Source organism: Trachurus japonicus, chromosome 1 (genome assembly GCF_045865225.1).
Source record: "Trachurus japonicus isolate A0001 chromosome 1, Traja_1.0".
In the NCBI taxonomy this organism is placed as follows: domain Eukaryota; kingdom Metazoa; phylum Chordata; class Actinopteri; order Carangiformes; family Carangidae; genus Trachurus; species Trachurus japonicus.
In genome coordinates, this window is record NC_140907.1 from 18,180,521 (window position 1) to 18,196,071 (window position 15,551).

A 15,551-nucleotide genomic window follows, 5' to 3' on the forward strand; every position below is an offset into this window, starting at 1 on the left:
AAAATGTCCTAAATGAGGTCGTTTCGAGTAAACTCTGGACTATATCCCTTCAGGACACTTGGATTGCAGCGGACGAGGAGCATGGAGGAATATTACAGGGTTTTTGTGTAGTTTTATGGACGTTTTTGTGTGGGCGCTATTACTCTCATATAAAGTTTTGAACGCCCCTCCCAGGTCTCCAAGATGCATTTTGAAGAATAAAAAACTACTCCAGACTATTCATCAACATGAGGGTGAGTCAACAATGACTGAATTTAATTTTTTTTTTTTGGTGAACTATACCTTTAATATTGACAAATGAGGGGTGTCTGGTGTCTACACAGAACCCAAAAGATGGGGGCCACTGATGTGATAATGAAGTAGGCAGGTTTTCCACATTTTATTTATTCACATTAAGATTGACGGGAAAGATGACTACAAAGGGTGAACCCATTATGCAGGCTCGTGTTCAGATGTGTGAAGTTCAGTTACATTTATAGTCGACAAAAGAGTATTATGATAAAAATCTGTACTTGAATCCCAGCTAAATGAAAGATTCAATAATCAAACTTCTATGACACATTGGCCTCCTGGTTGATGAGGGGGTTGAGATCCAGCTTTGTTTTCTCTAGAGCTGCAGTCTTAGCCCTTCGTGACGGCCGTACTGTAGGAACTGACTCTGGAACATTTTCTCCATCACTGTTGAGAAAAACAAAGCTTAATGTGAAAATTATAGTGTAGTATAATGTACGACGGTTTCATTCAACATGTTCCCTGATGCATAGATGGGAATAACAGGATAGACTCACCTTTCCTCTGATGACTCTGCCCTCCTGCTTTGCTTTCTGCCTCCTTTAGCTGCACAGACTCTCCTCTGACCTGTACACACAAACACTCAGGTTACCTCACAGTGCTGAGTCAAGTTCTCCTCTCAGGTAGACAAGAGCTCTAAAAATACACGGGCACCATCAACAACTGCAGTTGGAGTTTGCAGAACCTGCATTACCTCTTTTAGCTCTGACGGCGGATTTAGGGTGATCGTCTGTCACACCGTCTGTGAGAAAAAAGGAAGACAGAAAATTCACATTTTTGCTATCTCTCTCTCTCTCTGTGATTTGTATTTGTTTATTTTAAATAATTTGGCTTAACATCTCCTAGTCTCCCTTTGATAAGGAAAAACACCTTATTTGAATAATGATGCGTTGCTAAATTCTTCAATTTAGGAGCACATGAAGGTGGAGTGGGATTGTAATCCTAGAGGAAACACTGTGCTAATAAGGCATAATCCTTTTACAGGAGGAGTTGTTGCAAGCGTATGAAGTATAAATCTAGTTAGACACAGAGAAGCTATCATTGGTCACGGATGCTCAGTGAGATGCCAGGTGGTCTTTTATACAGTTTTTCACCATGTTTGCATATGTACCATCTGCATTGCCATCCAGTGGCTGTAGTGCTGTGGCATTCAGGAGCTCGGCCTGTTCTTTTGAGTCCACCAGCTGATTAAGTATCTTCTCCAGAGCACGGAGACAGATCCGATCCTTCACCACCTGAGAAAAAAGGACAACATTATTCACAATTAGATATTTTTCAGAAACTGAAGGACAGTTTTCACAGTTTTCTGACATTTTACTGTTCAAATGGCTGCTTTTCACTGTATGTCAACCAACCTGTACAAGCTGTTGCAGCAGAGTCTGCAGGTCTTTTCTCACAGTTTCCTCCCTGCTGAGTTCCAGGTTGCAAAGAGTCTTGGCGTAGAGACGAACCTCAGGGGCCGTGGGGTCCTTCAGAATCTCTCCACAAATGCGCACCGCAAAATAGTCATGGACACAGACCTCCTAAAGACATGCATCCAATACATTCAATTAGTTATTGCCTTGTTGAAATGTTATCCAATTGTAATTAAAAAAAAATAACTGTGATAAACATCTCCTTTAATGTGAACTGAAGCATTCAAGAGAACAATTTGCAGACCTCATCTGTGCTGAAGAGCATTTGTGCGAATAGAGCAATATAATAATATAATGAGCTTCAGTGAGCCAATAAAAACATGACTACTAATAAACGGTAAACAACACATTAGTCTCAGTAGATGTTTCTTACCTCTGTGTTAGTTGAAGGTTTAATAAGTGCACTGGGGCGGGTGAGCTCCACCAGCAGCTCGGCTACATTGTTAACATCCACTTCAGCTAGTGGAGAGGTGGCTGGGGCGTTCATCAGAGTCCATACAGTCGGAAGGAAACTCTCCTCCACAACCTCCTGGTGGGCCCTAATACACCCAAAAGGCCCAACTCCATATTAGTTTGTATTGCATCGTTAAACACTTCACCTAGGCAAGCCGTGGTACTCAAGAGCAGGATTGCTAATACTGGATGGACAGTAAATTAACCACATAGCTCATTGTGTGTGAGAAAAATGTGAGACCTGCTCTCGCGGGCATAGAGCTGGAAGAAGACGCCGAGACAGTGTCGGAGGCGGGTGTCGTCCTCAGTGACTGGGTTGTACCACAGCAGCACCAGACGGGACAACATCTTGGCACTGGAGATTCGGCCATTGTACATGAGTTTGGCGAGGCCCTCTGCCGTTTCTGTACGCAGCTCAGACACCTGAAATTTTGAACACACAAATGGCTCCATAAAGCTGCTTTTTTTCTTTAACTTCCTAGTAAAACTAAACAGATAGTTTGGTTCACTACACAACTCACCTCGCTGTCCAGGAACTCTGAAAGCATCACGAGGATACTCTGCGCTGTGTCCTCGGACGCCTTCTCCTCAGCTACTGGTGGGGCGTCCTCCTGTCGGTCTGGTGACTGGGGGGGTGGGGCTGTCTGAAGGGCCGCTGTTTCAGAGAGCAGCTGGAAGCCAAACAGCAGCAGCAGGTCAATGATGGCCCGCAGAGCACTGAGTCGAATCTTCACCTCATCCAGTTGGGCAATCTGAAACACAAACGCATACAGTATTAGTACTAGCAGAAGGAAATGTACTTTAGGGTTTTAAGGTCGGCAAAACCAAAAAATACTAAAACATATTTTCCAACTTGGGCCTTTCAGTACCTACTTAGGCAAGTTTGTTTCTTTTATTCATTTTTTTTTATCACAGATTAAGACCTCATCTCTGTGGATCTGTGGTATCTGGAAAGATGTTGCTATTGAGTTGCAAAGTTGAAGTGCAAATTTCAAGTGTTTCTTTCACTAGTGGTCAGGTATACCACAAGTCTGTGTAGTGTGAATGGCAAAATCTCAGAAACTACAATGGAAACTGTTTGCACAGGAAAATACAAACGGTTGTTTTAATTATTCAATTTTTAGGGAAAATAGCAAACTGTCTGAAATATTTGTTGCTTTCTTTATACGAGTATGCCAAATAATTTTGAACCTGTAGCAGAAGGACCATGTGGGCTTTGGCCAGCTCCTTGCTGTGCAGGGTACTTGTTCCCAGACACAACACGGCCATGTTGCGAACCGCAGGGTGAGCATTTGCAATACTGGGCAGGACCTGACAGAGAGAGAGAGAGAGAGAAATAATAACTTCAATCAACCTCTGACCAACTTGATTTCACCAACGGGAAAAAATTATGAGGTGTGAGATGTGGGTACATACCAATGAGGATATTAAAGCACTTATGGTTGGACCAATTCGTGTCTTCATGTTCAGCTGCTTCAGCAGTTCAGCACACATTGTTAAGCACCTCAGAAGAGTATCTGGGTCATTCTGAAACAGAGTCAACACAAACATACAACTGAGTCAGTTTCTTTTTTTTTTAAGTCTCAGAAGGAAAATCGCTTACTACTGAGGTTAAATAACATGGAAACACAGAGGCACTGCTTCCCGTTTGGTTATGTACCTTCTCAGTGCGGACCTCCTTGTCTGCAGGCTGGTTGCTCGCTGCGATTTCCTGGAGGATCAGGTTCCTGTGATTTTCAAGCTCTGTGATGGACTCCTTCAGCTCAGCTGCACGGCTGAACTCCTGGGCAGTGATACAGTCCTCCAGGGTTTGTTTAGCCTCAATGATACGCACCTTCACATCTGCTAGCTGGAGGGGAGGAGGGGCAGAATAGTGGTGGAGATATAAACAGAAGAAGCGAGAGCTATTCCTAAGCTGAAATGCACTCCAGAGGGTTCTTGACTATTGAGACAAACGACTGCACCTTCTCTAACAGGAAAAACAACAACAGCTGAGGCCCTGGGCCAGGTTACAACCCTCTAGAGGGTACTTAGCTGTTACTCACTGAAAAGCGGAGAGAGGGAGAAGGAGAGCAGGTGCACTGGCGGGATGGAAGCTAAACACCTAGGCTAGGATTCACTGCATCTGCAGCTGTTTGGTCTCCAAGATATTATACTTTGAAGGTTAGTTGGAGAGTAGATGGATCGACAGACATGAACCCCAAGAACCTTAAGAGTCAGAGACAATCCCTGAGTGTTTTTTTTTTCCTGTTTTTCTGTAAGATGTAAAATAGGCTGTTGGGGAACTGGCTTTCACTGAGGTCAAGTAAGGAAAATGTAGTAAAGAAAACTGATAAAAACAGAAAAAACTAATGAACTTGGATGCACCAAGGAAAGCCCAGATTGGTGTGAATGATGTGCACCTTCCTCCCCACGTGTTAAACACATGCTATCCCTCCAAACAGGAACCAGATGGAGGTGCAACAGGATGAACAAATAGAAACAGACAAGGAAGGAAAATAAATGGAGCACAGAAGATTGTAGATGAGCGTAGATCAGAGGAGACAGAACTCAAAAAGATCAGAAGATTATGCTACCTAAACATCAGATAGAAGATAGAGTTTGGCATGTAAAACAAAAACACACGCAGCATACATACATCATACATACAGTTATGTTAGTTAGTTGAAGAACAAAATTTTGCAAGTTTGTTAATATATTAATGATATAAGAAACCTGAATATCATTTTGTATTGTAAGAGTTGATATTTGTCACTTTCTATCAACTTGGACTTTTCTACTGGATGAAAACTAGTGCTGTGCCAACGTGTAATGTTTTCATCAATACAAAAACCACGGAGGTCATTGGGAGGTATTACAGAATCTAATTTCCTCTGGGTGATTTCGGTTGGCAGAGTGTTGCCCACCTGGAGCTGCTGCCGGCGGCTCTCGTTCTCATCCACTGGCAGACTGGCCTCCGTGATGGGCTCCCTCACATCTGAAATTATTTCCGCCACCTGTGCAACACACAGAATGTGCTCCTTTAGACATTTCATTGGCATAGAAAATTTTAATTTTGTAACATTTCAAATAAAAGACCTTTGGTAATAAAGTGTGCCCATCTTGAAACATAGATAAATAATTTCAGCTTCTCTAACTGGTGAACAAAATTCAGAAAGAACATCAATATATGCACATTTTCTTTTGTGAGTGGACAAGACATTCAACTATAACATACAGTCTGGATACGTCGTTGGTCATCGGGGATGAGGGTCAGGAGCTTCTCAGTGAGCAGGGAGACCAGAGAGGAGGGGGTCTGTGGAAGAGCCAGCATCTCCTGCAGAACAGCCAACACACACTTCCTACAAAGACAAACAAAATAATAAACACTATAGCAAACTGGTACAAAAAAATGTGACTACTTTCCTCCTTCATGACAACAGTACAGAACTTTATTTGTTATCTAACTCACTCACTTAAACTGAACTATTTCAAATTGGACAAGCCTCTTTGCTTGCCACAAACCAGCATGCACCCAAGTCTCATGCACAACTTTCAAGCCCTTCAAAATTGTGTCAGGGAAAGTTAAGACTCACAATTCACTGTCTACATTTTGCACATTACACTTGGAGGTTAACCTTCAATGCACAAAAAAGGATTGTGCATTCAGAGTAACATGGCCATTTTTGCCCAAATGTATACGGCCAGTGTGCAGTGGTGTGAAGAGGCACACTATAAATTGTGACACTATCCCCATATTTCAATTATATCACATCATAATGTATTAATTCAACCATCTGTTTATCATTTTACCGGCCCTAATCTTACCTGCCACCCTCCTCGTTTGTGTCCAAGCATCCGACAAGATGGATGAGCTGCTGAGAGATGAACTCTTTAGTCATGACCAGCTCCAGCTGGTTGAAGTCGGCCCTCTGCTCCTCCGACAGCACCGGTACCGCCTTCAGATATCTATAACAGTCAGAAGTCAAGAGTCAAACACCGGACAGGTAACAACAAGCTCTCAGGGTAGATTAGATATTATTCAGCTATAAATATTACTATTCGGCAAAAACTAAATTTAGACTGCTCTCATTTGCCCAAGTGACAGTAGAAGAAAACAGAACATCACAACCATATGATATTACAATACTGTAGCTGAACACTGCACCAGCACTATTAACAAGCAACCATAACACACAGCTGCACTAGGCACTGATTCATACAAACCTTTCTCAAAGAGAATGATAAATGCACTTAATGAGCAGATATGTGTTAAGCATGCCACTCAAATACAGCCAGATTATTCACACTGTAGCATCATACACATTAGGCAGATATGATATTCAAGTCAATAGAAGATTACAGTTCATCTAGTCTCTTGACTTGAAGCACACACTGCATTGCAAAACCCTTTTTTTTTTTTTTTTTTAAATCTCAACCACAATGATGAGTTTTCATAATACATGGCTTTTCAGATGAAATGCAAAAATGAGCTACAAAGATAAAACATTACAATGAATTCAAAGTTGTTGCTGTGATAAGGGCAAACTAATGCTCAAAACATCCCCTGAGGCAGTGTTCACTTGATCACAGCTGTTTTTGAAGAATCTGGCTTTGATCTAGTAAATAAAAACACACTGACCTACAAGAGCACTGAGCATCGACATGAGTTGTTTACTTATTTGGCAGGGATGAGGTCCTTCTATTACTTCATAATTAGGTTAAGGTTTAGCCAGTAGTTTTCCACACCATCTAAGCAGTTAAGTTAGACTTGAGTTAGCCACACAGTTACATACAGGAAGTGCTCCTCTGAGAACACGGGACATGCCTTCAGATACCTGGAGTTACAACATGGTTATGGCAAGTGAGTTAGTTCCTCTCAAGCAAAATTACTTAACTTTAAAACTACAGTATATTTACTTCTGCAGGCAGAAGAAACATGTTGAGAACATAACACCATCTCCATTTAAGTCAATGTGGCAAACATGTTAGCAAACACTTGCTTAATTGCACAAATGTCCAAATCCACCATTGACCGTTTTAGCTTTCTAGGAGACATGTCAATCTTTAGCTGCTAAATACACTGCATAGCTACACAATGAGCTGAAAGTCACTCCATGAAAGCTCCATAAGGCAGAGAGCTGCATTTTGAGGTGATAATTCTCTGTCGGTTTTCTGAATTTAATAATCATTATTATTATTTATCACAAAAAAAAAAAATCAATAATTTGCAGTCTGCTTTGCAATTTACTCTGGAGGAAAACATACAGCTGACAAGAAAACTATATAGAAACGGATACACGGTAATCCAGTCAGAATGTTTTGTCTCTCACCCATAGAGGTAGTCGGCGTAAGTGCCAGCATCGGGCAGCACTTGCTCCAGCATTTCATCACCTTCATCTCCTTTAGCCTTGATAAACTCACACAGAGCTCTCCAGTGAAGCACATTCTCACAGCTCAGAGTGTCCCCTGGGATCAGCTTCCTGTTAAAGCACACATTATATTATTATTATTATCTCAAACCTCAGGTATTTTATCAGCTATGTGACGAGACAGAATTGGAAGTATGCAATCGTACCTGTTGTCAAGCAGCTCTTTGTCCTTCAGCAGCTCCTCAGTGGGTCTGTTTTTGAAGATGGCTTTCAGTGTGTCCAGAGCTGTTTGGGCACAGTTCTCTACATCGAGCCTGTGGAGCAACTCTATCACGTTACCATCCAGCCGAAGCAGCCAGGCCGGCAGTAGACGACAGCAAACCACTTCCCTCACCGCTTCTGCAACGCACACGGCCAAACAGAAGAGCAGACGTTTAGAACTGATTAGCAGATTTATTGGCGACTGTTTTCAATTATTTTTTTATCTACACCATTTTTCAAGCCCCCCCCCCCCCCCAAAAAAAACTATGGTTCTAGCCTCTCAAATGAAAATTTGATGACCCCCCATTTCCTGTCTCTCTGTCCTGTCCATTAAAGGCGAAAAAGCCCCAAAAAATATACTTAAAAAAAAAGGACCTCTGCCTTTTCAATCCTTTCCATTTCCTTGCATTTAATAGACATTATGATTAGTTTACATTTTGATGATTAGTAATATTGTAATTAAGGCTGCATTATTGCAAAGTAATAAAAAATCGCACTGGACTGGACATCATACTTTTTTTTAGTTTTCATTTCTTCTGGAGCTTTATTTGAAACTTAAGCTTACTGGAAGTGCCCAAATTTTAAATCAGTGTAAAAGTAACACACGCACACACAGGGGCACAGAAATCATCATTACCTGAGGTTTCACGAAGACCCTCCTGCAGGAGACTAACTCTCTGTGCAATGGTCAACGCTTTAATGTGTACCTTTTCAGCCAGAACCTTAAAACACAGAACAAAGATAAAAAATGTTAGAGAAAACCGCATTTTTAACATTTAATAAAAAATTGTGTTATCTGTATTGATATACTTGGCATATGTTTATACAGATTAATGTGACAGCATGTGTGTCTACCTGGTAAGCTAGCTTGCGGACAGTTGCTTTGATGTCTCGGGTGCGTTTGAGAACTTTAGGGAGCGTCCATGGGGACATTGCAATGCAGGAGAGAACTGCACGTCGCACCTCAGCGTTGGTATCATTGTCCAGAATCAACATGTATGCTGAAAAGCAGAAAGAATCAGGAGATTTGTTTAAACAAAGAGCATACACAAATAATCAAACAAAACAAAAGCTCTTTCCAGGCCAAAGACTGAAGATTAAAGATAAGATTTAAAAAAACAGGGTCATGAAGTGATCAGGTGAGCGAGAACACTGTGCCTAGTCAAAAAAGTCCCACCTCAGTCTCTCATGGTCCCTGAGATTTGCCGTCAAAAGAAAAATCATAAAAACTTTTTGCATTTAGGCCTACTTGTTTTTCTGTAAAATTCAAAAAGAAAAGAAAGCTGGACAAGAAGGGAAAAAACAAACCTTTAATGGTGGGACACTCGGGATCTTGTGGCTGCTGCAGACGGGTCATGGCCAGCGCAGCCTGAATCCTCACATTGGGGAACTTGTCAGTGACACGGATCAACATGGCTTGGTGGATGTGATCAAAGAGGTCATCGTCAATCTGGGCATTCTCTGCCATACTTCCCAGCAACTTGTTGATCAGCTGGCACACGCGGAAACGCACTGCATGGCTACTGGCTTTATGGTGCTAAAAAAACAACAACAACGAAACAACAACAAAAAACAGTTAAGTAGAAAAGGCAAAGATTTGGGAGAAGAAGTTGAAAAAGAAGAGCAAAGATGAGGGAGAAAGAGACAGAAAACAGAAATGGACATGGATTGAAGGAAAGAGGGCAAGCATAAAGGGGTTGAGTGTCACAGGAAAGTGTAGGAGATGGAGTTCAGCGAGAAGAGAAGGAAGACAAATGGGACAATAAAAGATGTGATTAGGAAGAAGCTGAGACAATCACATCAGGGCTTCTGTGTTCACTTAAAGGACCAGTACGTAGGATTTATGTAGCATAACATGAGGAAGTAGGTAACATTAGAGTATGTAATTACTGTATTTAGCACACACACACACACACACACACACACAAAAATGTATGTATATTACCTCCAACAGAAAGTTGAAGATGAAACTTAGAAAAGGATGATCTTCCTCGTCGTCTTCTTCATCCTCCTCCTCTTCCGCCTCCTCCTCCTCCTCCCCCTCCTGTTTAGGTGGAGACTGGAAACTTGTGGCGAACCTCACAACAAACTCAATGACGTTTTCGACTGCAGGTTCACGCTTGTAGACAATCATGGCATACTTCAGGTAGTTGACAAACTCCTCGTGGAACGGTGTCTTATCCTCAAGCTGAATTAGGACATGGAGGTTGTCATTAGGAACAGACAGGCTTCAAACAATACGCTGCACACAGAACCAATGCCTGTTTACTGTCTTTATTTGCCTGATCTGCAAAGTGAAACCCCAAGCAAATACTCAGATGTGAGAGGCTGCAACCATATAGGCTACTCTTTGGTATTTCTGCATAATACATTTCAAATAGCTGCACTTACTTTTCAGGGAACAGACTGAACATCTGGGACAAATTGCCTAACCCTTTTAACAATATTAAATGTCTTAAATAGGAAATAGGAAAAGTTGAATACAAATGTTTTACATTAATAAACACTTAATCCATCCTTCATGTCTACCCACAACCACTGTTATGACCGTGTCATGACCAGTGACCTAACAGGACCTACCTTGTTGTAGCGGCTCTTCAGGCTCGCGGTCAGCTTTGCCTTGTTATTGTGGCCCCTCTGGGCGCGCTGAAACGCCTCTTTAATGCTTATTTCGTTGTCTGCAGCCATCTTTGCACCTTACAAAACAAAAAACAAAAGCACAGGCTCACTCAAGCCGCAAAGGAAGATTTTCACAACTGGAAAGAAAACCACCAACGGCGACTTGTTTGGCATCAGTGCCTCATTAACGAGAACCAAAGCCCCACCTAGATACAGCTCCCACCGAGGAAACCACAGGAAAACAACGTAACCAAGCCAAGTCCTATGAGACTAAAGTTCCTTAGTGACACTTTACAACATCCTTTATCTGGGCGATAAACCCGACATTGTATTACAACAAAGAATAAAAGTTAAGCCGAGTTTTGTAATTTTTTTTACCCTTTCTTCCGTTTCGCTCTCGTACACAGCACTGCCGCTCGATTTCAAATTCAACTCTCGTCAGTTCTCGCGAGAACTGCTTCTTCTTCCTCTTATGGCTTTCCGGCGTTCTAGGCCCACCACTGCCTCCACAGGGCAGTCTGGGTATCACCTACTGGGCAACTTACCAGTTACCACTAGGGGTTCACGCCATGGTAACTGAGAGAGAGAGAGAGAGAGAGAGAGAGAGAGAGAGAGAGACACTGATTTACACTGTATTGATATTTTACAGATCAAATAATTTCTTCGTTAATTGATATAATCAAGACAAGATCATTATAACAAAGAGATTAATATTGATTCTTTCAGATGTTCATCATAGCATAGCATCAAATTGTTGTTGTTGTTGTTGTTGTTGTTATTATTATCAGTAGTACTGCAATAATACAATATTAATAATATAATATAATAACAATGTTAATAATATTAATACTATTATTAGTAGTAATAAGAAGAAGAAGAACAACAATCACAGTTTGATTGAAATTAACAACAAATTAAAAAAGAAATCAATTATATCATACCACTAATTGTGATATGTTTCAGATCCCATATCGACACATTATGCACAATTTACACTACTGTGCAGCCCCTGCTCATTGTGTGGCAGCAATTGCAGCCATCTCTGCAAATCAATTTACTGTAATATAGAGTGTACTCTGTTGGGATGTTTGCTGTGGACCTCCATGCATGGGAGTGAGGGATTATCTGAGAGGGGTATTATCATATCAAATATTCATGCTGGTGGATATAGAGGGGCTAAAAGTCTCTCCATTAGTCCATATACCTACTATGTCACAAGCCAAAAAGAGGTTAATAAAATGGCCTCTAGTGCTTCTGTACATCAATATGATGTGCGTGTGAAGGCAACCAAATTCTGGTTGTGACCATTGTGACCATGGATCTAATATAATACATCCATGGTTGTGACCCAGGCGGGATTATCAGTTAGCAGAGTAGGAAAATGCACAGGGCCCAAAGACCTCCATAGTTAAGGCCACAATGTTCCTGTGAGTGCAACTGTATTTATTTGCACCTGATATTACCACATGCATTGTTATCTAGCGTTAAGGCCTCAATGTGTCTCAATAACATCTAAAGACAAAACTTTTCATAGTTGTTCCAAATTGCCATTTAAGTCTTTGTAGTCACAGCAAATCCTTAAAAAGTCAGTTTGGGTGTTGCTGTGCTGTGTCCAAGGTACAGTAGATAGTATAGTAAAACTGAAAAAATCAACATCTCTTAAATCTTAAACGTTCATGCCACTAAAAACCTGGCAGTCACTTTGTGATGCAAGCAAGACTGTTGGATTGTGGTCTCAGAAACTGTTGTCCAGCATAATCTGAGATGAATTTGTTTATAATCAAACAACAAACGCACTGACACCAAAAATCTGGATCTTAACACAGGGATGGTGTTTGGTTTTCAGAGTTTATAATCACTGTCATGCATAATCTGCTGTGTATACTGAGACTAAGGAAGACATTGGTGTTTAGGTACAGAAATTTGTTTATGGTACAGAAAGTCTGATGAAAAGGTGCTGTTGAGGTGCATTATGGGATGCAGGAACCTTATTCTACAAGGACCTCTGCTGCTTTGATGCTGTTTTTGTTCTTATAAGAATAATTTCAGTCAATACTATCCACTTATGAATTTGCTGTTATGGTTTGCACATACTAGCCTATATGTGTAGGCTGCAAGAAAAAACACACCTATAGCACTTTTACAGTCTTATGAGCACTAATTGCCTGACCAATACTTGCCACATTCAATCAATTTAGCACACAAGCATTAATAAAACACAAAAGACTGCTGGGATGTTTCTGTAAACATTCTGTTGAGCTGATTGTGCCAGTTTATAATTCTGGGTTTGGGTTAAACAGAGTCAGGGGATGCTTAGCTGCTGGGTAACCCTTATACGGGTTAATCACATCAACAGTCCAAACCTGTTTCCCCCCACAATCAGCACAGCTGCTTTGCTACCGCCATCCATGCTCAATTTATTGCTCTCTGCACTAATTAGCTCAGTGTTAGTTTTGCCTGGCTTCACAAACACTTTCTTAGCTGCTTCAGTGTATGTAATCCCTTGAGGAACTTGCAGTTGCTGCATTTCTGCTCTTTCACTGGCCTCACACCCCCCGTAGACAAAGCTATGTTTCCCTCCACTATCACAGCACATAAACTTCACACTTTCATCATTCATGTGCATTTGGCATACTGCCACAACATTCCATTACTTTTGTCATTTAAAGCAAACAATACGTGTTGGAAAAGTCTTATCTCCTCAAATTTTGACACAACCATAGCCAAATATTTAACAATTGAGTTGTTTTGGGCATTTTCATGTCAATCTGATGTAGATTTACTCATGACCTCTGGAAACAGCAGGCTTGGTAATGCTAAAGGACTTGAGAAAGTAAAAGTTCTTGTTACTTTGCTCAGGACACTTCCCATATATATTTCAAAGAAACAGCACACATAGGCTGTGCAATGGTAATCATGGGCTGCGGTGTGGGTGTCTTCCACCATTGAATTCTGTAGTCTAACAGAGACTGCAGAAACACAAGGAAAGCCAAGAAACGGCAGGAGGGAAGATTCAAGAATGAAAGTCAAGACCCTGCAGAAACCCAGACTTCCACCCACTGAACATCTCTGGAGAGAGTGGCAGTCCACTGACAGTCCCCATCCAACCTGACAGGGCTTGAGAGGATCTGCAGAGAAGAGTGGCGGAAAATCCCCAAAAGCTTGTTGCATCATGCACAAGAAGACTTGAGGCTGTAAATCCAAAGGTGCTTCAGCATGAAGACTCTAAACACTTGTCAATGTTGATTTCAGTTTTCAATAAACTGTGTATATGGGGGGAACTGCAATCGATGCTGGATGGTATGTCAAATACTGTTTGTTTTTTTCAGACTTATGTGACATTGCATCAGTTTGTAATTTGTATTTTTGTGCTAGTGCTGCGAAGGTTGTTGAAGAAAAAATCAGATATGATAGCACAACCAGGCCTTTTTCACTCTTGGATTTGTCTTTGTAATAGTTCAATTCCTTCATCCTTTGGTCTCACAGTTTGATAGTTTTGCTTTCAAACATTCTGGCCCTCAATGACCTTAATCGATAGACAACCCTCTTGTGATTAATGGAGCTCAGTAGTAGCCAACTGATTAATTTAAAGCAGTTTTTTATGACTAATATTTTTAAAACTCTGGGCACCACCGAAGTTATTGGTGACTAAACTTGTCTGGTGTTTCATCTACAGCCCTTCGGGTCAGAAAGGTTCATCAGGTCCTGTGTGATGATGAATAGGAGCCTGCATCATTCAAGTAATTTCCACATATATTATAGTCTAAATAGCTGCAAAAACTGAGTATGATTACAATTTTAATTTGTTTGACTCTGACATGAGAGGGGGGGGGGGTCAGAATGGGTTAACTACCACCATGGGCATCAGATCAGGATGCAGGCATGAGTCCAACAATGATTACTGCTGATTTCTCAAAGAAAAGAAAAAAAGGTAAAGATTAAATTTTATGCATAAAAATAGTCTAATTAAAAGAATGACAATGAAGTTATATATTATATTATAAAATAAGTTATAGGCTATATTATAGATATTGTCAGGTTGAAAAAACAGGAAAACTGACATGCATGTTCGTTTATTCCAAGAGAGGACAAACAACGACGTTCCGGTTAACTATTTATTAAATTGGATCATCAAACGAATCAGATACAAAACATTCTCCTGTTCAAGAAATCGCAGTCTGCAAGCAGTTAGCTGCAAGAGAGCGATAATTCTCTGTCATCTGCTCCTGATAAAAGAGTTCAGAACAACTTACATAAAGACAATCACTCAGGATGTTTAAATGGGTAAAATGTGTAAGTGCTCAATCTACTAAAACAATCATTAGTGAGATATAGCAGCGTTGATTAGTAATCTCAAAGTGGAGAATACTGTATGTTCAGTGTTAGGATGAGGTAACTGTGTGCAGCTTGGCAATCTCCAGTTCAGCTTTTTCATCAGTCAGTAAGACATTGATGTTCTGTTTTATTTGTTAATCAGTAAAGGCAAATATTCAGTGTTAAGACAGTTTTCACCCTAACAATATTGGCAATGTATTTAATTTCTTCCATTGTTGTATATATCTTATCACATCTCAACTAGCCTATTCAGTTACCCGGACCATTCAGGGGATATTTATGTAGCCTATGATGAAAAATATATATAGGCTGCTACAGTAGCCTATGTCATACCTATGTCTCATCTCTTATAGGCTATTGTATTGTGGTTGTTATTAGTTAACAATAAATAGGCTATAAAAGTTGCCTATCTAAAGATGATGGGTAGAAGGCTTCTCTGTTACCCAGATGGCCAAGTGTGTTGGTTCTGGGTAGAAATTGTTCTGGCCCACAGTAACCAAACGGTGGGTTTAACCCAGCAGTTTTTTTTTTTGAGTGTATAGTTTTCTATCACTTTAATAAAAAAATAAAAATAAAAAAAGGCTATAGGCAGTGACTTTGTTTGCCTATGGGGCCCAGTGAACCTGCTCTGCGCATATTGTGTTTACGGAACCTGACTGATGGAGTAAAATCACACGACTAGACCCTGGCGCCCCCCCCCCACCCGCTCCCCTCCACACAGTGATCGGCATTGATACAGCAGCGCCGGTAGGGGCGGGGCGGCACTGCAGCAGTGCGCCTCTCGAGCTGTCTCCGGTAATGATCCATAGGATACACACGCCCCTCT

The 15,551-nt window shown here is 41.0% G+C and overlaps 1 protein-coding gene across 1 annotated transcript; it reads right to left on the minus strand.

Annotated features, from left to right (window-relative positions):
- Positions 1 to 351: 351 nt before the first annotated feature.
- Positions 352 to 10,875, minus strand: ncapg (non-SMC condensin I complex, subunit G). Its single transcript, XM_085777923.1, has 22 exons — positions 10,769 to 10,875; positions 10,352 to 10,467; positions 9,717 to 9,959; positions 9,080 to 9,308; positions 8,627 to 8,772; positions 8,409 to 8,493; positions 7,717 to 7,909; positions 7,472 to 7,621; positions 5,967 to 6,107; positions 5,377 to 5,500; positions 5,066 to 5,155; positions 3,820 to 4,008; positions 3,576 to 3,686; positions 3,351 to 3,470; positions 2,681 to 2,911; positions 2,401 to 2,582; positions 2,080 to 2,245; positions 1,647 to 1,814; positions 1,403 to 1,526; positions 986 to 1,033; positions 789 to 858; positions 352 to 678 (listed from the first exon to the last, which is right to left on the minus strand). The coding sequence occupies exons 2-22, from the start codon at positions 10,457 to 10,459 to the stop codon at positions 552 to 554; spliced, it is 3,045 nt and encodes a 1,014-aa protein (XP_085634049.1). The 5' UTR covers positions 10,460 to 10,467; positions 10,769 to 10,875; the 3' UTR covers positions 352 to 551.
- Between the last annotated feature and the right edge of the window lie 4,676 nt (positions 10,876 to 15,551).

Excerpts from the sequence above, each read along its gene's own strand:
- ncapg (XM_085777923.1), bottom strand. The coding sequence starts at position 10,459 with ATGGCTGCAGACAACGAAATAAGCATTAAAGAGGCGTTTCAGCGCGCC. Across the intron at positions 7,622-7,716 it reads AAAGAGCTGCTTGACAACAG|GAAGCTGATCCCAGGGGACA; the intron begins GTACGATTGCAT and ends GTGCTTTAACAG. Across the intron at positions 6,108-7,471 it reads TACGCCGACTACCTCTATGG|ATATCTGAAGGCGGTACCGG; the intron begins GTGAGAGACAAA and ends TGACTGTTATAG.